Source organism: Perca flavescens, chromosome 14 (assembly GCF_004354835.1).
Source record: "Perca flavescens isolate YP-PL-M2 chromosome 14, PFLA_1.0, whole genome shotgun sequence".
NCBI classification, from domain to species: domain Eukaryota; kingdom Metazoa; phylum Chordata; class Actinopteri; order Perciformes; family Percidae; genus Perca; species Perca flavescens.
In genome coordinates this window covers 31,222,965-31,248,168 of record NC_041344.1, presented here as the reverse complement: position 1 = coordinate 31,248,168, position 25,204 = coordinate 31,222,965, and the positions used below count along the sequence as shown (strand labels likewise).

General features: G+C 40.8%; 2 protein-coding genes across 4 annotated transcripts in view; both read right to left on the bottom strand.

Moving 5' to 3' along the window:
- top2b (DNA topoisomerase II beta) overlaps positions 1 to 21,523 on the bottom strand; it is a 67,105-nt gene extending 45,582 nt beyond the window's left edge. For 2 of the 3 annotated variants that reach the window (XM_028598000.1, XM_028598001.1), the window contains exons 1-7: positions 20,995 to 21,523; positions 18,606 to 18,770; positions 16,727 to 16,817; positions 15,387 to 15,450; positions 9,836 to 9,981; positions 9,453 to 9,550; positions 7,142 to 7,354 (exon numbers count right to left, since the gene is read on the bottom strand). In XM_028598000.1, coding sequence (XP_028453801.1) covers positions 7,142 to 7,354; positions 9,453 to 9,550; positions 9,836 to 9,981; positions 15,387 to 15,450; positions 16,727 to 16,817; positions 18,606 to 18,770; positions 20,995 to 21,036 — 819 coding nt within the window. In that variant the 5' untranslated portion in view covers positions 21,037 to 21,523. Of the gene's footprint in view, positions 1 to 7,141; positions 7,355 to 7,916; positions 7,943 to 9,452; positions 9,551 to 9,835; positions 9,982 to 15,386; positions 15,451 to 16,726; positions 16,818 to 18,605; positions 18,771 to 20,994 lie in introns of those variants that run through there. The other variant, XM_028598002.1, reaches the window with a different exon arrangement.
- Positions 21,524 to 21,753: 230 nt separating this feature from the next.
- Positions 21,754 to 25,204, bottom strand: part of ngly1 (N-glycanase 1) — a 28,350-nt gene continuing 24,899 nt past the window's right edge. Inside the window, exons 9-12 of the mRNA XM_028598004.1 lie at positions 25,003 to 25,188; positions 24,746 to 24,931; positions 22,615 to 22,792; positions 21,754 to 22,515 (exon numbers count right to left, since the gene is read on the bottom strand). Coding sequence (XP_028453805.1) covers positions 22,340 to 22,515; positions 22,615 to 22,792; positions 24,746 to 24,931; positions 25,003 to 25,188 — 726 coding nt within the window. The 3' untranslated portion in view covers positions 21,754 to 22,339. The remainder of the gene's footprint in view (positions 22,516 to 22,614; positions 22,793 to 24,745; positions 24,932 to 25,002; positions 25,189 to 25,204) is intronic.

Below are 25,204 nucleotides of genomic sequence, written 5' to 3'. Positions count from 1 at the left end.
TGCGTTATGAATATGTAACAAAATGCTTGGTAGCATAAACCTGTATCTTTTCAAACTTTGTTTATGCATTGATCCTCAATACGTGCCTTTTTCAGTCGCGGAAAATACTTTTCAATACTCATCTGGATTGAAGCAGCAAACATTCAGTGTAAGAGTAAAAAATGACATAACATTATTTATAATATGTTTATTTGATTCACAGCTGCTATATAGTGTTTTGACCTCGACAACCCAAATGCATTTTACCGCAAACCTGCGAATAGTTAACTTTCTAAAGCAGACGCAATTGCTTGTTTGCTAAGAGTTGGGTCGTGATTGCGAGTGTGGGATATTGTAAAGGTGTTCACGAGATAGATACCAACCTTACGTGAACTTGTGAATTTCGGCAGCCGTCTTCTCTCCTTTATGGAGACAGACGCTGTGTGCACGTGGGCTCGATGGTGTTTTAAGCCTCCAACGTCGCCTTACAGGCAGCTTACCCTCACCTTACCCTCACCTTAACCCTAACTATAACCATTGCCACGCTGCCTGGAAGACGATGTTGGGGGCTAAAAACACCAAACACCGCACAGTGGGAGGAGCTGTGTGTGTGTGTGTCTGTGTGAGTGAGACACAAGTGACAGAAGCTAAGTTTCCATCCACTTGTCAATCGAATTATCTGAAGTTCGGTAAAAAAACTCATGCGAATAAAGCTGGTGAAAGTGTGTTTCCATCCAACAGCTTTAAAGCGAATAAAAACCTGTGCGTAATGACGTCACATGCTGTTTTGCGATTAAATTGGTATATCAAATTGATTTGAGACATTTTAAGTTGTTTCCATTGATTTTTGCACTGAATCGCACAAGTTTCAAGCAAACTTTTGCGAACAAAGTTTTGCTAGACAGTTGTTGTTGTTGTTGTTATTAGAAGCCAAGCTATAAGCTCCGATGGTCCTTTGGCTGAGGATCTGATCCAGCTCATCAAAAAGGTGGAACTTCCCTTATATTTTCCCTCCGGCACCGCTGCGAGACAACTCTTTTTTTTGAGCAGTGTATTGCTGTTTGAGCGCCTTCCATTTACTCCGCAGGATGTCTCACGGCTTGTCGTGAGGGACATTCTAAAATGCTTAACGTGAAAAAGCTTAACGTGGTTTAATATCTAAACAACGATCAATCACCAGATGTATCATGGTCATATCTTTTCATGAACACTTAAGCCTGTCAAAAAAACTAAATCAAAATCCAACGATTATAAGTTATCTCACGTTAATGTGTCAGATAACATCCATAATATTTGGACATTGGGTTAGATTTGACCGTTTTAAGTGGTTATGATGAGCAATATAGAAGATATTGGTGATGACTGATCGTTGTTTAGGTACATTAAACCACGTTAAGATTTTTCACATTAGGACTTATAAAGCCAATGAGAACCGTGGAGAATCAACCCCCAGCCACTCCGCTGCCCTGAAGCAGAAACGCTTTATGTCAGGTAACGTCCATAATAACTGGACATTGGATTAGATTATTTGACAGTTTTCCGTGGTTATGATGGGTAATATGAGAGAGAAATTTGGTGATGATTGATCATTGTTTAGGTACATTAAACCACGTTAACCTTTTTCCTCGCCATACGGCCACTGATGAAGAAAACATTAACGTGAGAGAACTTCTATAATCGTTGGATTTCGATTTAGTTTTCATTTTTTAAGTGTTCATGACAAGCTATGACCATGATAAATCTGGTGATGATTGATCGTTGTTTAGATACATTAAACCACGTTAAGCTTTTTCACAAGCGTTTTAGAATGTCCCTGTCGTAACCTTTGTTGGTCATTTCCTTCGCGAGCTCCTGATAAATGATGGCGTTTCTTAGATTTTTGGTATCTACAATAGCGGTTATATTTTTCTGGTAAATTAAATTTAAAAAGTATCTCGTCTCCTCGTTTGTCCACTTACATCTGTTTTTGTCGACACCTGTCATGTGTGCAAACAGAGCGGAAATACTGGGCAGAAATGAACTGAAACTACTTCTTTGTTTTATTGTGGGTTGCAACCATAAAATGACCTAAAACTTAAATCGCAATTCATTATTTATTCGGCAAATAACGTTTCCATCAGCATTTATCGCATAAGCCGTATATTGATCAAGAGAAAATCCGATGAGACCAAACATATTTTCTTTGAGTCGATATTCATGAAATTCAATCAGATTTTACTGTTTCCATAAGGCATTTTTCATTAGATATCACTTAATTCGAATAAAAACGGGTCGATGGAAACATAGCTAGTGAGACGGAGGAGAGCAGGGAAAGGAAATGCAGAATAACGTGTTTTAAATAGCGTTTAAAAAATATCTATCTATCTATCTATCTATCTATCTATCTATCTATCTATCTATCTATCTATCTCTATATATATATATATATATATATATATATAGAAAATCAAAACGTATGGAGCCCCTAAAGGGACATGAGCAAAAAAAAAAAAGTTTAGTTTCATGTGCTCACACAAAACTTTCATCTGCTCACGTGAAGCTTTCATGTGCGCAAGCAAAACCTTTAAGTTTAGTTTCATGTGCTCACACGAAACTTTCATGGGCACACGCAAAACCTTTTCATGAAAGTTTCACGTGAGCACATGAAAGTTTCGTGTGAGCACGCAAAACTAGTGTGGGCACATAAAAGCCATAGCCTGGGCCATACTGGAGACAGCTAGAGAATGACCACAGTACAGTTAATTAGCTGCACTATATTTTAATCTAGGTCTTCATTATAAGGACATTGCTGCTTTGCTTGTAAGTCGTCACCATTATATTGTTTTGATACGACATTTGAAACAGATTTTAAAGTCTTATAATCCGTTCCGGGGATACAGCGATTTGGATTGGGCAATTACTTTAATTTATGAACAGTTAAAAACATCTGGCCAACTCACTCATAGATATAGGTGGATGTATACAAAATGCAAGGAGAATGGAAACAAAGGAAAGAAAATGTTCGATTAATTATACGAGAACTGAACGGGATCATTCTAAAACACTTAACGTGAAAAAGCTTAACGTGGTTTAATTTACCTAAACAACGATCACTGATCCCCAAATTTCTCTCTTATATTGCTCATCATAACCACTGAAAACTGTCAAAAAAAAATCTAACCCAAAATCCTATTATTATGGACATTATCTGACATTAAGGGTTTCTGCTTCACATTTTCAGCTGCAGCGGAGCGGCTGTGGGTTGACTCCCAACGGTTCTCATGGACTTTATAAGTCCTAAGGTGAAAAAGCTCAACAGGGTTTAATGTACCTAAATAACGATCAGTGATCACCAAAATTTCTGGTTAGATTTTTTTGACAGTTTTCAGTGGTTATGAGGAGCAATATGAGATTTTTGTGTAGCATTAATCATTGTGTAGCATTAAACCACGTTAAGCTTTTTCACATTATTGTTTTAGAATGTCCCTGTTGAACTCAGAATGAGGAGACGGCTCCGTCGGCGAAACTACTTTAAGGCCTAATTATCTTTGGCACTTAGACTCTTATGACAAATTGAAGCCTTTTTGGCATCTATATAAACTCATCTTCAGCCGCCATCCTTTCTAACCGGAGTTCTTTGCTGCAGTACTGCGGCTCTGCTGTTCATAACCGCGCAAAATGGGTTTCAAAGCACCGCACATGAAAACAAATCTAAGGTTTAGTTTCATGTGCTCACACGAAACTTTCATGTGCTCACGTGAAACTTTCATGTTTGCACATGAAAAGGTTTTGCGTGCGCACATGAAAGTTTCGTGTGAGCACATGAAACTAAACTTTAGATTTTTTTTGCTCATGTCCCCTTAGGGGCTCCGTAGAAATGCAATGTGCAGCGGCCGGTGTTGATAGTGAGGTGCACCGCCAAACAGTCTATGTGTGGGAAACACTGCTCTCCACACATGTTCCAGCAAAATAAGTTCCTTCACGAGGCTATTTTGTAGCAGCACCATTCACGATTGTGAATGGTTTAAAGAAATGCCAATAAACCAGAGCACGTTTTCTCCCATCCCGGAATGCTGTGTGGACTAGCAAACTGCAAAGTAGAAGCAACTGATGGGTGTGAACAGTATTTGTGTTAACATGAGAAAAACTCAGAGGAGCAGAGAAGTGAGTATAACATGACTCTGTTGTTGTAATTAGTGCTGTTGAGATGACATGAGAAAAGCTGAACATGAAGTTTTATATTTGCATTAACAGCAAAAAGAGTCAGTGGAGAGATGTCTTAACATATATGATTAAACAACGTTAGAAAAGAACGCAGATTAGAAATAAAGGGACATTGTCCAAATTAAGTATGTGCTGTCAACAGACATTGCTTTCTCTCGGCTATTAATCACTAGTGACGGGACTGTTATTTTCTGGATCCCTGTCGGACTCTTCATCTAAAATATGCCAGAAAAGCAAAAAAATAACAGGAATCTCTAAAACAGGCTTAGACAACATAATACCATTTGCTGCTCATTATCCGGAGCTGTAAATTACAGAAAATCTCAAAATTGGTGAAGATTTCTGAGCATCAACTAGAATATGGAGCTAAATCGGGGCCAAATGTTTTGTTCATTTGAAAAAAATATATATAGTTGAAAAAATAAAGCTTGAAATTGAAAATTTAAGTTTTGGTCAAAACTTGGAAAAAATAAAACCATGTATTCAAACTTAAAATAAGTGTACCAATTTTTCTTTCAGTTTGAATAAAATATAGATTAAATTCTGGAATTATTTTGAATAAATTATAAATTTTCATTTTTCACTTTAATATTTGTTTTCAGTTCCACATTTCATGTTTTCAGATTCAAAACTTATTTTTTTTTTACGCCTTCAAATCTTTTTTTTTTTTTCGGTTTCAAATCTTTTTTTTTTTTTTTTCAGATCTGTTTTTCACTTTCAGATAATGTTTTTCGGTTTCAGACTTTTGGCCCTGATTTTGCGTGGGGGGCGTGGCTTCAACTCAGAGGGGCGTGGTATTATGAGTGACAGCCTAACAACGAAGGCAGAAGACTCCTCTGTCATGTTGACTTCAGGAAATGGTGTTACTGTGAGAACTATGACTGAATGCTTTCTATCCACTATATACATGTGATGTTTACTTAATAAACTGATGCAAGTGACAAAGTTCCATTTAAAAATTGTATTGGACAACACATGGTACCAATTACACTATAAGAGCAATAAACTGATTGTGCAGTTCGGCAGGAACAATGACTTCTCCCACTTCCATGTATGACATTAAATGTAGCACCACAGTATTCACTCGGCAGTCAGCATAGCGTCCGCTCCGCCAAGGCAACCTGCTGGCGCAGCCCACAGGTAAGACATGTGAAAGATATTAGCCTTTTGAATAGATACTTTGGGACATTATCCCGCAGTGGCATTTTTTTTTGTCATTAACACATAAAGGGAAAATAGGTGGACAGCTGGAAATGAAGCATCGCTAGCACAAAAGTTAGCATTAACTAACGTTAGCTTCACACTAGCTGGTGTTTTTACACCAATTTTAGTGTCCAGCTCAAGTTTTTTGACTTTAACGTGTAGTGGTCTTTGTTAACCTCTGTTTGTCAGAATGACCATAACTCGACAGTGGCTGCCTGCAGCCGTACAGCCTTATAAATGTAAAACATTATAGATAACTAACATTGCTAGTGTTACCTTTTCATGGTTAGTTTAAACAACATAACTTGTCCTGGTCCGCTTTGTTAATCAATCAATCAATCAAAGCTTTTATTACGGACACACACGGTCCAGAAAACAGACAGTAAGACATACAAATACAAAAAGACAAGTTAGTGTATTCTGATACAGTTAGGCTGTGGTAGAAGCCTTCAAAGTTTGCCCACTTGGCATATTTTGTAAGGCATAACTGTCATGCTGTTACATGTAACGTTATAGTGTAAAACGTAATTTATCAGGCCAGAGCATTAATGTAAAGTCATATTTGTCTACTCTATAAAAGGAGACCTTCTTCACTGCAGCCAGTGTCAAGTTATGGTCATTCTGACAAACCGAGGTTAACAAAGACCAATACACGTTAAAGTAAAAAAAAACTTGAGCTGGACACTGAAATTAGTGTAAAAACACCAGCTAGTGTGAAGCTAACGTTAGTTAATGCTAACTTTAGTGCTAGCGATGCTTGATTGCCAGCTTTGTCCAGCTGTCCACCTATTTTCCTTTTATGTGTTAATCACAAAAAAATGCCACTGAGGGGATAACGTCGCAGCATCTATTCAAAATGCTAATATCTTTCACATGTCCTACCTGTGGGCTGGTGCCAGTGAATACTGTGGTGCTATAAGTCATACATGGAAGTGGGAGAAGTCATTGTTCCTGCTGAACTGCACAATCTGGCACAGTTTATTGCTCTTATAATGTAATTGGTACCATTTGTTGTCCAAAACATTTTTTTAAATGGAACTTTGTCACTGGCATCAGTTTAAGTAAAAATCACATGTATATAGTGGATAGAAAGCATTCAGTCATAGTTCTCACAGTAACACCATTTCCTGAAGTCAACATGACAGAGGAGTCTTCTGCCTTCTTTGATAGGCTGTCACTCATAATGCCACGCCCCTCTGAGTTGAAGCCACGCCCCCCACGCTAAATCAGGGCCAAAAGTCTCAAACCGAAAAAAAAATATCTGAAAGTGAAAAACATATCTGAAACCGAAAAAAAAAGATTTGAAGCCGTAAAAAAAAGATTTGAAGCCGTAAAAAAAAATAACCTTTGAATCTGAAAACATGAAATGTGGAACTGAAAACAAATATAAAAGTGAAAAATGAAAATTTATAATTTATTCAAAATAATTCCAGAATTGAATCTATATTTTATTCAAACTGAAAGAAAAATTGGTACACTTATTTTTAGTTCAAATACATGGTTTTATTTTTTCCAAGTTTTAACCAAAACTTAAATTTTCAATTTCAAGCTTTATTTTTTCAACTATATATATTTTTTTCGAATGAACAAAACATTTGGCCCCGATTTAGCTCCATACTAGAACACAATGGCTGATATCTCAAAAACGCAAAAAAAATAAAAAGTTTATCCCATATTACCCTCAACACAAACTTTAAAGCTAGTACAGTACACCAAAGGAAAAAAAATAGGTAACGAGATGGAGAAAGAGACTTACTGGCACTTTTTTCCCGTTCAGTGTGACTTTAACCCCCCTGCAGGAACCAGCTACATCATATGCTCTGCGGGTAAGGAGTGCTACAATATCCTTGTCCAGTTTGTCCATCTTGAACTTGGACAGGTCTGGCTGGAACGTCACGCAGGTAAAATCGTCCCCATCAAAGAACTTGATCTTGGGGTCAGAGGTCTTGTTCATGTTGTTCTGCCATGTCTGAGGATGGTAAAAAACATGGTAACATACACACATACATTGCCTAAAAAGCAGTTATATCCACTTCTAGATTATTTTATTAAATAAAAATGTAATAAAATCTTTTATACAGGGGGAACTGCATGATCCTCTTCAACTCCGACCACCCTTACTGTACCGAGTGCCTTTAGTAGAGCTGTCCCCTCTTAGTCGATTAGTCTACTAATTGGTTGTTTTGGTCTTAGACTAGGATTTCTTTAGCCGCTTGGTCTTTTTTTTTTATTGCTAAAATACTTATTTACAAAAAAAAAGCGCATTTCTGGTAAACACAAGATTTAAAGTGGTGCTTTTGCACAATTCTTTGTGTAAAAACTCAGTTTTACAGATCTGTCGATTAAATCAACTAATGTACAACAAAAGTGTATGAGTGTTAGTTGACTAAGAATTTCTTTAATTGAGGACAGCCCTAGTATTAGTCCCTCTCTCAAACATCCGTGATATGAAACACCTGGTGACTTAACAATTGTAACCATACAACCATTGAGAGTGCAACCACAAAAGGTGATAATATACACAACCTTACCTCAGATATGACCACATGTCAAAACCCTATAAAACAGCAATTACTTCAATGAAATATCACGTGGCACTGGAAAAGATTTGATACTCTGCTACAATAAGACCAAATCAGTCATTAATGTCTGTAACACACAGGACCATACCCTTGAGGTGACTACAATTAAATGTAAGATGTAGAGGAGCACAACGGCAGCTTCTACAGCTTGTAATCACAACTATGTGTTTCTTACAGGAATCTGCTGCATTTACTGTATTACAGGACAAAGCAGGTAAAAATGCTGTTCTTTTCGCAAAAAAAGCATACATTTTCAGATGGAGGAAGATGATGAAATCAAAAACATATTGATTACAGCCATGCAGGATATGGCAGGCAGACACAGCCAGACAAATGCTCTGTGGGGAGCAGCGGACTTGTGCGCGGTTCCAGGAAAGTGGCTGCATGCGTCGACGATAATGCACAAAACATCAAGACTGAGCGACCGATAAAAGTCCGCAGCTGTACACGGATGGGGAAAGTATTTTCTGAGCCTCCCGAACAGATGTACTGGCACTCTATTACCTGCTTGTGGGTTAATGATCGGTTAAAGGACTATTCCGGCGCTAAACGAACCTAGGGGTTATTAACTGATGTGTACCTATTCTGTCGCTCTCTGGGACATGTTTTCATGCTAATCGAATGAGTTTGGAGCTTTGACAAGGCTACCGCGGACCGCTGGTTAGCTTACAATGCTAGTATTTGGGGCATGGGGACACTCAAATTAAATCGTTATTTAATACCGCTATATATATCACCACACCATAACTTTAGCATAATGAGGGTCCCTAAATGTGAACCGAAGCATTGACAACATTGTAAGTGTACAGATAGTTTATTAAAAAGATAGATTATAAAGACAGTCGCGTTCATGTTTACCTGCGGGAGTCATCTTGGAAACCAGTCATGACTAGTCGAAAAATGAGCGCCATGAAAATCAGTCTGAGATTCCCATACTGTCTATGGAGATTCCACATTGCACGGCGTTCGACCTAGTCATGACTGGTCTCCAAGATGGCTCCCGCAAGTAAACATGAACGTCTTTATAATCTATCTTTTTAATAAACTATCTGTACACTATACACTTACAATGTTGTCAATGCTTCGGTTCACATTTAGGGACCCTAATTATGCTAAGCCTTTTTAGTGGTATTAAATAACAATTTAATTTGAGTGTCCCCATGCCCCAAATACTAGCATTGTAAGCTAACCAGCGGTCCGCGGTAGCCTCGTCAAAGCTCCAAACTCATTCGATTAGCATGAAAACATGTCCCAGAGAGCGACAGAGTAGGTACACATCAGTTAATAACCCCTAGGTTCGTTTTGCGCCGGAATTGTCCTTTAACAAGGGACGGCTTTCAGTCACAAAAAACAAAATCTAAATTAGCACCCTTAGTCTTAATTTAAATAAATACGGACCATAAACAGTCGACCCAAATATAATTTGTTTGGTGGTGTCACTACATCAAACTATCAAAGCATATTTAACAGAAGATACATCCTCACCTGTTTGAAACTGTGTCTGTATTCCTTGCAGGCAGTTTCTACTGTGAACTTGGTACTGAAGATGTTACAGAGTTTAGCACCGTAGCCGTTCCTTCCACCTGGGGACAAACAGACAGTTAGCATTACAGACAGCAGTTAGCATTACAGAGAGCACTTAGCATTACAGAGAGCACTTAGCATCACAGAGATCAGTTAGCATCACAGAGAGCAGTTAGCATTAGCATTACAGACAGCAGTTAGCATTGCAGACAGCAGTTAGCATTGCAAACACCCGTTAGCATTAGCATTACAGACAGCAGTTAGCATTGCAGACAGCAGTTAGCATTGCAGCAGTTAGCGACTTCAATAACCACTGATAAAGAGGTTAGGATGTCTCCTCTCACCTGTGACCTTTTTCTCATCATCGTCGTAGTTGCTGGAGGTGAGCAGGTGGCCGAAGATGAGAGCAGGGACGTACATCTTCTCGTCCTTGTGCTCCACCACAGGGATTCCTTTACCATTGTTCCAGACAGAAATGGTGTTGGACTCACTGGTGGAGGCAAAAGAAAAAGGCAGGGATGAGTTAGAGAGGCTGTATGAATAGAACCTGGACACAGACCACCTGAAATATATTTATGTGTAGGACCAAGTGAAACTCAATTCTTTTGGTGTACCCATCAAAATGTGTCTTGGTCACCACAGAGATCCAAAGTACTGAAACCAGGCATCAAATATCTAGGCAGGTTATTAGCATTATTAACCAATACTTTTTCTTCAAAAACCCCAATGAAGAAGCAAGGTAGAGATGGAGTGACCCTGCCCGGAGGAAGCCCGGGGCCCCCGTCTGGAGCCAGGCCCAGACGGCGGGCTCGTCGGGCGGCGCCTGGTGGCGGGTTTGCCACGGAGCCCGCCGGGCACAGCCCGAACAAGCTACGTGGCTCCCATCTCTCCAGCCCATGGGCCCACCACCTGTGGGAGGAACCGTTGGGGTCGGGTGCGATGCCACATGGGTGGCAGTGAAGGTCAGGGGCCTCGACGGACCAGACCCGGGCGGCAGACGCTGGCTCTGGGGACGTGGAACGTCACCTCTCTGTGGGGGAAGGAGCCGGAACTGGTGCGGGAGGTGGAGCGCTACCGGTTAGATCTGGTGGGGCTTACCTCACGCACAGTCTCGGTTCTGGAACCATACTCCTGGATAGGGGTTGGACTCTTTTCTTCTCCGGAGTTGCCCAGGGTGTGAGGCGCCCGGGCGGGTGTGGGGATACTCACAAGCCCCCGGCTGAGCGCCGCTGTGTTGGAGTTTACCCCGGTGGACGAGAGGGTCGCCTCCCTACGCCTGCGGGTTGTGGGGGGAAAACTCTGACTGTTGTTTGTGCATATGCACCAAACAGGAGTTGGGAGTATTCGGCCTTCTTGGAGACCTTGACTGGAGTCCTGCATGGGGCTCCAGTGGGGGACTCCATTGTTCTGCTGGGGGACTTCAACGCACACGTGGGCAATGATGGAGACACACCTGGAGGCGTGATTGGGAGGAACGGCCTCCCTGATCTAAACCAGAGTGGTTGTTTGTTGTTGGACTTCTGTGCTAGTCATGGATTGTCTATAATCTGAACACCATGTTCGAACATAGGGATGCTCATAAGTGTACCTGGTACCAGAGCACCCTAGGCCGAAGGTCAATGATCGATTTCATAATCGTTTCATCTGATCTGAGGCCGTATGTTTTGGACACTCGGGTGAAGAGAGGGGCAGAGCTGTCAACCGATCACCATCTGGTGGTGAGTTGGGTCAGGGGGTGGGGAAGACTCTGGACAGACCTGGTAAGCCCAAACGTGTAGTGCGGGTAAATTGGGAACGTCTGGAGGAGGCCCCTGTCCGACAGACTTTCAACTCACACCTCCGGGCGGAGCTTTTCGTGCATCCCTGTGGAGGCTGGGGGCATTGAACCCGAGTGGACAATGTTCAAAGTTTCCATTGCTGAAGCTGCGGCGAGGAGCTGTGGTCTTAGGATCTTAGGTGCCTCAAGGGGCGGTAACCCACGAACACCGTGGTGGACACCAGTGGTCAGGGAAGCCGTCCGACTGAAGAAGGAGTCCTTCCGGGATATGTTATCTCGGAGGACTCGGAGGCAGTTGCAGGGTACCGAAGGGCCGAAGGGCTGCAGCCTCTGCCGTGAAAGAGGCAAAGCAGCGGGTGTGGGAGAAGTTTGGAGAAGACATGGAGAAGGACTTTCGGTCGGCACCAAAGTGTTTCTGGAAAACTGTTCGCCACCTCAGGAGGGGGGCGGGGAACCATCCAAGCTGTGTACAGTAAGGATGGGACACTGTTGACCTCCACTGAGGAGGTAATAGGGCGGTGGAGGGAGCACTTTGAGGAACTCCTGAATCCGACTAATCGCCCTCTATGTTAGAGGCAGAGCTGGAGGATAACGGGGGATTGTCGTCGATTTCCCAGGCGGAAGTCACTGATGTAGTCAAACAACTACACAGTGGCAAAGCCCGGGGATTGATGAGATCCGTCCAGAAATGCTCAAGGCTCTGGGTGTGGAGGGGCTGTCCTGGTTGACACGCCTCTTCAACATTGCGTGGAAGTCTGGGACGGTGCCAAAGGAGTGGCAGACTGGGGTGGTGGTTCCTCTTTTTAAAAAGGGGGACCAGAGGGTGTGTGCCAATTATAGGGGTATCACACTTCTCAGCCTCCCTGGTAAAGTCTACTCCAAGGTGCTGGAAAGGAGGGTTCGGCCGATAGTCGAACCTCGGGTTGAGGAGGAACAATGCGGATTCCGTCCTGGTCGTGGAACAACGGACCAGCTCTTCACTCTCGCAAGGATCCTGGAGGGAGCCTGGGAGTATGCCCCGGGAGATACTGTGGGAGGTGCTGCGGGAGTATGGGGTGAGGGGGTCTCTACTCAGGGCCATCCAATCTCTGTATGACCAAAGTGAGAGCTGTGTCCGGGTTCTCGGTAGTAAGTCGGACTCGTTTCAGGTGAGGGTTGGCCTCCGCCAGGGCTGCGCTTTGTCACCAATCCTGTTTGTAATATTTATGGACAGGATATCGAGGCGTAGTCGGGGTGGGGAGGGGTTGCAGTTTGGTGGGCTGGGGATCTCATCGCTGCTCTTTGCAGATGATGTGGTCCTGATGGCATCATCGGCCTGCGACCTTCAGCACTCACTGGATCGGGTTCGCAACCGAGTGTGAAGCGGTTGGGATGAGGATCAGCACCTCTAAATCGGAGGCCATGGTTCTCAGCAGGAAACCGATGGAATGCCTTCTCCAGGTAGGGAATGAGTCCTTACCCCAAGTGAAGGAGTTCAAGTACCTTGGGGTTTTGTTCGCGAGTGAGGGGACAATGGAGCGGGAGATTGGTCGGAGAATCGGGCGCAGCGGGTGCGGTATTGCATTCAATCTATCGCACCGTTGTGACGAAAAGAGAGCTGAGCCAGAAGGCAAAGCTCTCGATCTACCGGTCAGTTTTCGTTCCTACCCTCACCTATGGTCATGAAGGCTGGGTCATGACCGAAAGAACGAGATCCAGGGTACAAGCGGCCGAAATGGGTTTCCTCAGGAGGGTGGCTGGCGTCTCCCTTAGAGATAGGGTGAGAAGATCAGTCATCCGTGAGGAGCTCGGAGAGAGCCGCTGCTCCTTTGCGTCGAAAGGAGCCAGTTGAGGTGGTTCGGGCATCTGGTAAGGATGCCCCCTGGGCGCCTCCCTAGGGAGGTGTTCCAGGCACGTCCAGCTGGGAGGAGGCCTCGGGGAAGACCCAGGACTAGGTGGAGGGATTATATCTCCAACCTGGCCTGGGAACGCCTCGGGATCCCCCAGTCGGAGCTGGTTAATGTTGCTCGGGAAAGGGAAGTTTGGGGTCCCCTGCTGGAGCTGCTCCCCCCGCGACCCGACACCGGATAAGCGGACGAAGATGGATGGATGGATGGATGGACTTTTACTTCAAAATGTATGACTATAATTACCCAAATTTTACACTGCATTTTATTTAGGCTAAGTTCTTGTATGGCATCCCTTGTATTAAGACAAAATTAACAAGGACACATTTGAGAAGTTTTGGTTAATTTGGTAGATGGTTTCATAGAGGAAAAAAAATGTATTTCTTAAATTTTGCTATCAGAAAAACTCAAGTATTGTATTGATTCCAGTATGAAAGAATTTGCAGTTTGTTGATTGATAGTAAAATGACCCAGTATTTGCATTTAAGTTACTTTATTACACTACTACTCAGTTCTGATCCCAGTCTACAGCTTTCACTGCAGCAGTAGTTACTTGCTTTTTTCAAGAAAAAAATCAAGAAATGATGTCCTAAAAAGACTGTGATGTTGTCTCTATGCCCTTGAAGTACAGGACAACATCCATACTACTTCTATTATTACACTAGTAGTATACAGTTACCTCCTCCACTATAATTGTACAGGCCAACGGGAATATTCATTCTGAACGGGGCAACTGTCTGTGGTTACTAACCAGACATATCCTGCTCTAGTTGAGCTAGACTAGAATATTAAAACAGAGTGGAAATGCTGTTTTGCCCTGTACTCTGTGAAGTTTGCTGGAAAAGAATAGGTTTACGGCATTTACTCTCTAACTGGGACAGATTGGTGGGATTGCTGTGGACGAAGTACACACAGCGAAACACTGATAAGGGCAAATTAAGTTTAACCTCCGGCTAATTTCAATAGCTCACGTTACTGTATTGTGTCAACAGTTAACTTAATCTATCATCGTATGTGGTTTTTTCTTTTGTGGTGTAGCCAGACCTTACTCCACAGCGCTTTGGAGATAGGTCTGGCATGTGAGACTAGTGTCTGAGTGTGAATGTATTTGTGAATATGTGCAGGGGTTGTGTTTGAGCAAAAACAGGGTGTAAAGTTGCACTTTAAAATGCATCATATCTTACCATCTTATCTCTGATATGATGGGATGCAGTTAGATTTGTGGTGACTCAAAATAATGACACCAGTACTTAATAAGCTCACACACAAACCAGCTGAGGGAGCTGTGGAGAGGAGCACTAACATCTCTATAAAGCCACATTAGCAACAGAGACCCGAGAGTGGCGGCAGGACTAACGCTATCATTTATACAGCTGGCGACATTAGAGCGAGCAGCAGCTGCGTTGAAGGACACAGCTGTTTAAGCTGTTGGCAGGCTGGCGGTGAACCACACATAGACCTCATTGCATTTCAACACAAGGTCTTTATACTGTATTTTCGCCTGGATCCACGTCTCAGACCTCAACCATCTACTGCATGTGTCTAGTCTCTGAGAAAAGAAAGGGCCTGTTTCTAACGGTGTAATGAGCTCATTAGCCACAAATAAATTGACATCACATTTCATGGGACAAGAAAGAAATGATCTGTCAATCCTTTTTTATTGCTTTCACACAAAATGCATTCTACGCACATTCACAAAACCCCTGCAGAACTAGCCTGGGAAAACCCTGACAATCTTCCGGCAAATTTGAGATTTGCTCTGCAAGTCTGTCTGGCCAAGAGCCCATTCAAGCCCATTTCCAATTTTTCCAAATCGAGGCACCAATCACAACCGTTGAGGCGGGCTTTACACGATGACGATAGCGCAGCAACGGCAAGCAACTTTTTGTTTACATTCAACATGGCGGCCACCGAAGCGCAGCAACCCATTGATACCGCTGTCGCTGCTACGTCACACAGATATTTGGTCTGACTGGTTGAAGGACTATCCAATTGCGCCCAGAGGCATTTGAGTGGCGTCCGTTAGTGACGCCCCTTTGGAAATGGGCTGTGGATGAACCTTGCCCAGACCCACTCTCAGTTACAACTGAGAAGGGTCTGGTGTCAACCAGGATAAGAAATGATCAACGTTAAGTCAAAATCCAACATGTGGAGGGGATATACAGTATTTTGTCAAAGGTACATACTTAGTACACTCTTTTTGGAAATTATATTATGAAACATTGTACTCACGGATCAATGGTGATCTTAATGGCATTCATGTTTTTGTCCCTTTGTTTGTTGTCTGCTGCATTGACTGTCACAGGGGGGAAAACATAAATAAACCACAGATCCCAAAGTTGTGTCTTCAAATGTCTTGTTTTGTCTGACAAACAAAAATCCAAAATCCATAGACATTCAATTTACAATTATAACAATAGAAAAAAAAGGCAGCACATTCTCACATTTGAGAAGCTAGAACTAGAGAATGTTTTATTAATGGATTAGATGAAATGGCACGTGAATGCTTATCATTCCAAACATCTTCTGGTCATGTAAAAAGTATTTTATTTAGGAGAATGTATGTTTCAGCTGGTTATGAGATCCTTGGAGACAGTAAAATGCTGGATCTGGGACTGGGGAAGTTGTGATAGGAAACAACCTGTACTGTATCTGCAAAAATAAAATAAAAAATTGTTGCTGCATGTAAAAAGGCAATAATATTCTCTGGGAGATTTTATACCTATATTATACGGTGAGGTAAATATTTGTGATAGCAAATGATCACCTTCACTGCAAATGTGATCATATCTAAATAAAAAGTAAGTACAATATCAATACTAAAGCAACCGAATAAGAATCACGTAACCCACTTGGTTCAGTTCACTGACCGACATTTTTTAAAGAATTAGAATTTTACATTCACACAAAGAAAGTGTAACTTGTATTTTTTGTGTGAGCCTGCCTTAAATATCTGCTACCAGCCTGGGCCTTTGTGTAATCACACAGGCCACAGCAGTAATAACCAGACAATGAACCTGCCATTAAAATATGAAAGCAATCATCAAATGCACTCCCATGCTGTGAGCCCAGATTACACTGCTGCACCTTACTAGAGAGGCATCATTACTCCCACATCGTACGGAGTCCTTAAAACTAACATGTAACAAATAGATTTACAACTGCTTTATCAACCTTTATTTAGCTGAGGAGTGCTGACCGAGCACGCTTGCACTTTACCAGGTTAACGTTTTTTTTTTTAAATAACTGGAGCTTTGACCGTGAGCTGCCACAAACACTGAAATTACTTCTCTGTCAACTTTTAATTTTTTCACAAATGTCCATCCCGGCTGCAAACAGGGCACACAGACAAGCTCACAGAGGGAAACTAATCTCCATATACTGTCCTAGATCAATTCTGCTGCACAGTGCCAACAGCAGACTGGGATTCAGTGAACAACGCTGACGTTTTTAAAAGGCGATAATAAGCCTTCAATATCCCAGTCATAGAGGGACAATCTCAAATGACAAATGAACCTTCACATTAACTGTGCAGATTAGAGTGCCAAAGGGAACAATGTGGATTTACTCACCCAGAATTTCATCAAAGATTTTGTACAGCCCAGGAACGTAGGTGATTTCCCTCTGGTTCATTCCTATTTCTTCATCAAAAACCCACATTTGCTAAAAATAAAAAAAATAATAATAATATAGAAATAATTTTAAGTTCAGGGTGGAACACTCATTGGTAGCAGTGACCATAAAAACAACAAAGTTAAGAGTATGCAAATAAGCAGATAGGTAAACATAATCACGTGTAAGCTTATTAGCAGTAATAGATGAACTAGTTTAAAGGCTGCATTAAAGTCATGTGATGTCATTTTCTGAACTTACCAGACTGTTCACGCAGTTCTATTTTCCTTTACCCACTTAAGCGTGTTTTACAGTAACCGCAGCCGAGCTGGCGCGTGCATATGTGACGTCATGAAATCCCCGTGACTATTTACTGTATGCCTGCGCTGGTGGTCGCGACACTAGTTGCAGTCTTCTTCTGAACAAAGGTGGCGCTAATGAGCAAAGGCTACCGACGTTGCTCTTTCTACGGACTAGAAGAAGAAAAAGTTAAACAACGGCAGAACTGGCAGCAGCATTGCCGTCAATGCTTCGATTTGATTCAATGAGCTACTTCGTCAGATTAAGCCTTTCATTCACCATTAAAGCTGAAAAAAAAAGAGCTGTGCGCGACCTCGGCTCGCGCGCCATATATCAGACGCGCCGGCCGGATATTACGTCATTTTGACGTCACGATGTCGCGCGCCACCTTGGATGCGTCTAGTGTAAAAAAAACTTTAGTCACTATATCCACATTACTGATGATTATTTATCTAAAATCTCATTGTGTAATGATTTTGTGAAAGCACCAATATTGTCGTAATATTGATAGAGGTTTTTGGTTAAAAATGTCATAACATTTGAGTTTCCCCATATCGCCTACGGCTTAACGATTAATCGTTTTCAAATCGAGATTGCAATTTAAAAGAATGCGATTAGCTAATCGTGAAGACCGCGATTAATCAAATGTGCAATATTTAGTTGAATGTTTGATGTAACATTTTTAATTCCTCTTTTTATTATTATATTTACTGTTTTTTCACAAGAAAAATGCTGGAATAATGTTACCACAGATTGGTTACAGCAATGTCCTATTTTCAGTGGATTTTACATTTATTATACATGTTTTTAAATCGCGAATCGAATAGCAATCGCAACATCTGGAAGAAAAATCACAATTAGATTTCTTCCCCCAAATCGTTCAGCCCTAACAGTGAGTCTCCCAAAGGCAGAAGGAATAGCAAACGTGTCAAGCTTTATGTGACTAGTTTTGATCACACCTGTGCAGAAAACAGTACTAAAATATTGAGTAGTAGACGGACTACCAGAACCATTTTCACAGAGAAATGTCCAGCGGTCCTGTTGTAACATAATGCCAATATTTAAAAAATTAGCACTTTTGATGAATTACAGTGTATTTCTGGGGTCTCTGCAGTCTATCCTAAGGCTGCAAGATATGAGGAAAATATGCGATAACGTTGTTGAATATCAAAACAACATTACTTGCGATAAATAAACAGATATTAAAGTGTACTCAGTTCTGCATTTCTGCTGCTTTCAGTATTTGCTAAAATACAACCAATTGCTTGTTCGAATTTAAAATGAATGAAAGAAAATTATTTCCAACATTCTTTTATTGAACAAACTGAACATTGAATTGAATAAAAAGGCACCACTTAAAAAGACGATTATTAAGTGCAGTTTTCTACTGATATTTTCTATAGTGTCTTTTGTGATATGTTGCATACTTTTGCGATGTGTTTGCTGCGCCCGGTGATATTGCAATGACGATAAAAGAATTATACATTGTGCAGCCCTAGTCTATCCTCAACAATGGAAGGCACTTTCCTCTGGACTCACCTGGGTGATGGGCTCCACGGTGCCGATGTACGTGTCTGGACGGAGAAGAATGTGCTCGAGCTGGGTCTTCTTCTGGTACACTCTCTCCACAGACAACTTGGAACCAGCCTTGTCTTTCTTGGCCCCTTCCATCTTGCCAGTATCACCTCTGCCATTCGCAGCCTCCTGTTTGGCAGAATTTTTTCTGTTATTAATACACATATAACTATGTATGTACAGCATAAAAAAAGTACTTTGATTATCCATGGCCACTGCCAGGGGAACGCTGTGGACCTCTGTGGCTTTGTGATTTAGTGACACATAATGACCAGAAGCAAACTACTGGTCATTGCGCTGTAATTGGAAGGCTTGTGTTGTGTTTAAAGCTATAGTGTGTAGTTTGTCTCCCCCGTCAGGAATTCTAAGTAATGACAACAACACTGTCAGTGCATCCACATGATACAAGCCTTCTTTGATCGCGCACCACCTCCCCCCCCTCCTCCACACAGTTGTCTGTCCAAGGAGGACACGGAGGATTAAAAAAAACACGATCTTCAGAAGAGGTAATTATCTTCACTCAAGTTTCTGCGCGGGAAAGTCAGCGGACGACACAATCTTCTGAACATAGTCATATTGAGAAATACAGATAAAGTTGTGTGGAGATGATAGCCTTGATTAGCTTTGTAGCAACTCATTTGGAAATGGCTTGAATGTAACGGACGTTCATTAATATCAAAAAGTTCTGCACTAAAGCTTTAATAATGAAGACTTTAAGTCTTCTATCTCTCTATTCCATAAGACTGTAATATTTGTAAAGGTTAATTATCAAGTTCGAAATGTTAGTGAGCATAAGATGTGAGATTTCGGTAATATTTAAAGGCAATTCATTATTATTATGATGTACATAATAGACTTTAACATTAATATGCCAGACAAAAAAAAGAAACCTTTACTTTAAGGAATGCAAACAAAAATTTCAATCACAACTTCAAATGTATTTCTTTATTTTTATTTCTAACAAAAAAAATATATATATATATAAAACACATTAAGTGTGTAGCAACATACCAAAAGGAAAAGCAATATCTATAAAGTGTTACAAACAATATGTTCAACCTGTCCGAAAAGGAGAGGGACGAAACCGAAGCTTGTAATTTTTCACACCCCTCATTCAACTTTAAATAGTTCCTGTGTATATTATATATTTTGTATAGCAAGATAGCAAAATCTACATAAAAAAAAACATGTATAATTTTAAACACCTACCAAACATTTAAAAACTTTGCACCCAACAACCCATGACCCTAATGACCCACTCCAGAACAATCGGTATACTAACCCACCCTCACAATTGTTTTTACAACTTTTTAAACTTTTGTATAATGTTTTAGCACCTAGTCCAAACCATTCCACAAACTCACCTCACAGATCGCGATGCACATACTAATTAACAGTGCAGTTAGGCTAGGAGTTGAACATCCGTCACAAATTCCACCACAAATGTATTTAATGCAACTTTAATTTTCACTGGATCAGATGAAATTTTCAATAATATCAATGTTCCACAAATTTGCAATTCTTTACCGTCACAACGTGTGTTTGTAGGTACTGTATCTCAACGGAGGTAGATACTGGTTATTTCTAGTGTCGAACCCCTACGCCATTGAAAAACCATGCTCAATGGCAATAGTACACATCTCCCAAAGCATGCTTCAAGATGTGCATAAGTTAGACAAGTTCAGTTAAACACGTAACATCAGTAGTACATTCGCTTCAAAGTGATTTACTAACTTCGGCACAGCGAGTTAACTTCTAATGTTCCTCACAGGTAAACGCTGGGACCTTTAGACACCAGTGGAACCAGATAGACTCACCGAGAGAACATGAATTTATACCGTAATAATAACAGTGCACCCAATGTTTGTTATAAGCTGCGTTGTATTGTTTACTGAACATTGGTAGCTAATTAATAAACAAGGTAAAGCTCAATTAGTTTTCTCCGTTTAGTTTGATTCAGTCTTTATTTTTAAGGTTGTTAACGTTATGAACTGTGGTCCCGGGGTCCTCATAATGAGACAAGACGTTAGGAGTCTCTGCTTGCGCCTTTCAGTTGTTAAATTTGTAAAAAACGTTTCTGCATCAGGGGTAACGCTAGGGCCTTTAAAACCCTGTCAGAATTTAAACCGAGTCCACAGCTGACCGCTCTTTAACAAGCGTTACGTTGAATCGGATAGGAGAATAGGCACTACGGAAGATTTAGCTAACGTTAAATGCGAGCGTAAGCTTATAACGGACACCGGTGCACTGTGCTAAGGTGAATATAACACTTTTAGGCGTTACAAAAGCAGTTAGATGATAAAACTGTAAATTAGTTATCGTTAGTTAGTGGTTAGTAGACACACTAACTTACCATCCACGAAAGACCCCCGCTTCCTGCTGCGCCGTTGGACATCTTCCTTTGTGATCCTAATGTTTTGTGATTTCACCTCGCAAAATGTCTTCAATTCCAGTGAGATTAAATGTCCTTTAGCATAACAAATGTCTCAGTTACTAAAAGGTACCCAAACCTGTTTATCGTCCATGTTCTTTCTCCGTTTGCTTAAAGGTAATCCTTTGAATGTATCAAAACAAGCAGAGTAGGGGAGTGTATCGCGGCTATTGTTAAAATCGACAAGCGGAGGCACAGTAGGCCTAAACTTCCAACAAAGATGCTAACCGGGCTACTTGCTGCCAAATAAATACTGTACAAAACGCGCGCATTAAATAAGACTTACAATTTCATGTGAAAACTCAAGAGAATAAAATAGGAGTTTAACTAAAATGCTCTCAAAACGATGCACATTTCACATTTCATTTAGAAACAAAACGATTAGCTAGCAGCAGCAACCGCTGTCCGGCTCCGCCATCTGCAAGATAGACGGCGAATCGCCTTGCAGATAAACCGACCAATCAGGTGGCTGCTTTTTCGAAGGCACCGGTACTTTGACCAATACGAAAAGCCAATATTTTAGTGACTATGGTATTTTTTTGACGCAAGATGGCGGCAAAAACTAGCTTCATCCTTCATCAGTAAGACTTGACCGTTCTCTTAATACATCCATGGACTAGACCAGTTATCTTGATACATCAACAAGGTATAATGTAATGCATACATTGGCGTAGCCACTACCAGACTGCAAAAATATCTTTATTATACCACCAGATATTGCCTAACATTCAGCACTTTCCACCACACTAACAGCACTCAATTTATAATTATACACATGGATGTAACTGGGCATGGAAAGGTGAACAAATTCCTTAGCCAAAAATAAATGGCACAATTGTTTATTACTAGCATAACTGGAGCAACCTGAGCTGACAAGGACATTAACCCCAGTTTGCTGTGTGGAATGTCTCCATGTATCACAAATTACAGACACATTCACAGTGACGGGCACATTTTACAAACGCTATAGCTATATCTTTAAAACCCTTTTTATTGTATACTGCATGTCTTATTTGTTATTTTGCTAGCAGTCAAATGTTTAAAATGTACTATATCTGTTCTCTGTGATAGGAATAAAATCCATGCTTCATTCATGTATCATTAGGCCATGCATATTCAATCATCCTGGCAGACTGACAAATTAAAATATTGCACTGATTTGTCATCATACAAAACTATCATCCAAACAATTAGCTCGGAACTTTTCATAGCAGTTAGTGAGTTAGTTGTCAAACGAGGGACCCGATTATGTTAATTAAAACTACTGTTAAGCATTGTCTAAGTGGATGAGGATTTCAAATGAAGACTCCTCCGTCTCCTTCAAGCTTTGTCTAAAGAGCTGAGAGTGTTGCCATGACGTCTCCTCTTCTCCACCCCTGAGTCCTGCTACAACAGTGAACTCTGAGGAGCCGGATAGATTCTGGAATGACTGCATCTTCCCATCTGAAGGTTCAAACACAGGAGAGGAAATCTTTAGGAGGGATTCATGTCACACAATTACATTTAGAGTATTTGATCAGAACATATATTACATAACCATACCTCCAGAGAACTCTGTAGTAATCTGGCCTGCCTGCAAGTGCCAGCAGACTTTCCCAGAGTGGAAGGTCTGGCTACTGGCCATGATCGAGACAGACTTTATCTTCATTCCTGCCGGAGCAAAGTCAAACTTCCAGCTAATTTTTCCCATAGAGGAACCTTCTGTTCGAGCTATGTACACCTGAAGAAAGAAATACAATCTTTAGAAGTAACTGGGAGTTAATGTAAACATTATACACACACACACACACACACTTTATAACACCCCAATTTTCCCAGGTTTTTATTGAAATTCATGCAGTTCAATGTCTTATTGTATTCTAAAATGAAAGAATAGGACACATGAACAATTTAAGTTAAAAAAAGAAATCATGGAATCAATTTATAAACCAAAATTTATTCTAAATTTTTGACTCATCAAAGTAGCCCCCTTTGGCAGATATAACAGCTGAACATACTCGTGGCATTCTTTCTACAATGGAAATCAAATATTCTTCAGAAAGTTCTTCCCAACTCTGTTGCAGAAGTTCCCATAAATGTGTGGCACTTGGTTGCTTTGCTTTCACTTTTCTGTCCAGTTCATCCCAAAGGCGCATACCAGAGGGTACTGCATGGCGCTGCAAAATGTTGTGGTAGCCGTTTTGGTTCAGGGTGCCTTTTCACTCAGACCATCATGCTTCCTCCTCCATGTTTGACAGTTGATGTCACACACTGAGGAACCATCCTTTCGCCTACTCGATGGAGTACAAAAATCCTGCGTGATGAACCGAAGATTTCCAATTTTGATTCATCAGTCCATAGCACCTTCTTCCAGTCTTCAGTAGTCCATTGACAAGGTTTCTTGGCTCAGGCAAGCCTCTTTTTCTTATTCTGACATCATAGCAATGGCTTTCTTGCTGCAACTTGACCTATCAAACGTGCTATTAAGACCACTATTAAGCTGTGCTTGAAGCTGTTGTCCTCTGAGCCGCCTATCACGCAAGCTGTTGACTCTCAGAAACTTGTCTTCTGATTCTGTTGTGGCTTTGGGTCTGCCAGACCTCTTCCTGTCAGAGTTCCCCCCAGTTTCTAAGTGCCTTTTGATGGTGAAGAATACTGTACTCACTGACACCTTGACTTTTTTCGCAATTTCTCTGTAGGAAAGACCAACATTCATAACAACAATGTTATGATGGTCTGCCTCTCTTCCATTGTTAATTGCCTTTTTCCCGCCATTTTTATAGCAACACACTACTTTCTGCAGTACAATACTGTTCAAATAATTCTCACGAGGGTATGGTACCACAGTGTTCCAACAATACTTTTATACAAACAGAGGGGGTTGTAAGTAATCCAGACAAGTTGGAATACCTGTGGGAATTGGTAGCACTAACTTTCAAAGCTTGATCAACCTCCATTGCTGCAGAACAGCTTTACGTTGTTAACCCATTTCTTGTTCCCTGAAAAAGGCCTTTTTGTAAAATACTGAAATGTACATTATTTTTCAATTTTGGGTAACCTTATTTTTTCTTTACTTACCTTTGTACCATTTCAAGCTATTCATTGGACTTGAACTGCTAAAATTTCAATAAAAAACAAAAATAATTGGGGTGTTCTAAAACCTTTGACCGAGTGAGTGAGCGTATGGTATGTTGTGTTGTTGTGTGTGTGTGTGTGTGTGTGTGTGTGTGTGTGTGTGTGTGTGTGTGTGTGTGTGTGTGTATATATATATATATATATATATATATATATATATATATATATATATATATATATATATATATATATATATATATATATATATATATATATATATATATATATATATAGATATATATATATATGTAGATAGATATATATATATATAGATATATATATATATATATATATATATATATATATATATATATATATATATATATATATATATATATATATATATATATATATATATATATATATATATATATATATATATATATATATATATATATCACATATATATCTACACATATATATATACACAGTACATATATATAGTACATTGACCTATGTTGAGTGTTACATTTTAAGTTCCCTGAGCCATAGAATACTAAAAAATGTAATTGTGCTCAAAATGACAAATATGGGTTGGTTAATCAAACGATAAACGTACCATCTGCCAGTCATCCTCCACCTTTCTGAAGACTGACTCCTTCCTCCACACACACTGATCCCAGCTCGGAATGACCTCAGAGTTGTTGGACACTCGACAGTACTGGTCTTTGGCGGCATTGTAGCACACGTGCAGTAAACTGTCGCTCTTCTCTTTCTCAGTAGGAGTAAACACGTAACCTGCAGCCTGACACCACACACACACACACACTTATAATGGGTAAGCTCAATTATAACATCATATAAAATAGAATGTACCTGTGTGGAGGTCCCTGTATCAGCCTCTCTTGTCTCCCCCCGTGCCGTCCTCCAGGCCAGAGAGCCAGAGTTGCGTCCACCCAGCTCTCCTGGTTTGGGTTTCTTGGGGGAAATAAACTCCACCAGCTCGACAAGCATCCTCTCTGTCAGCTCCTCCTTCCTGTCTGGACTCAAGGACTGCTGCCTCTTTAGTATCAGAGCA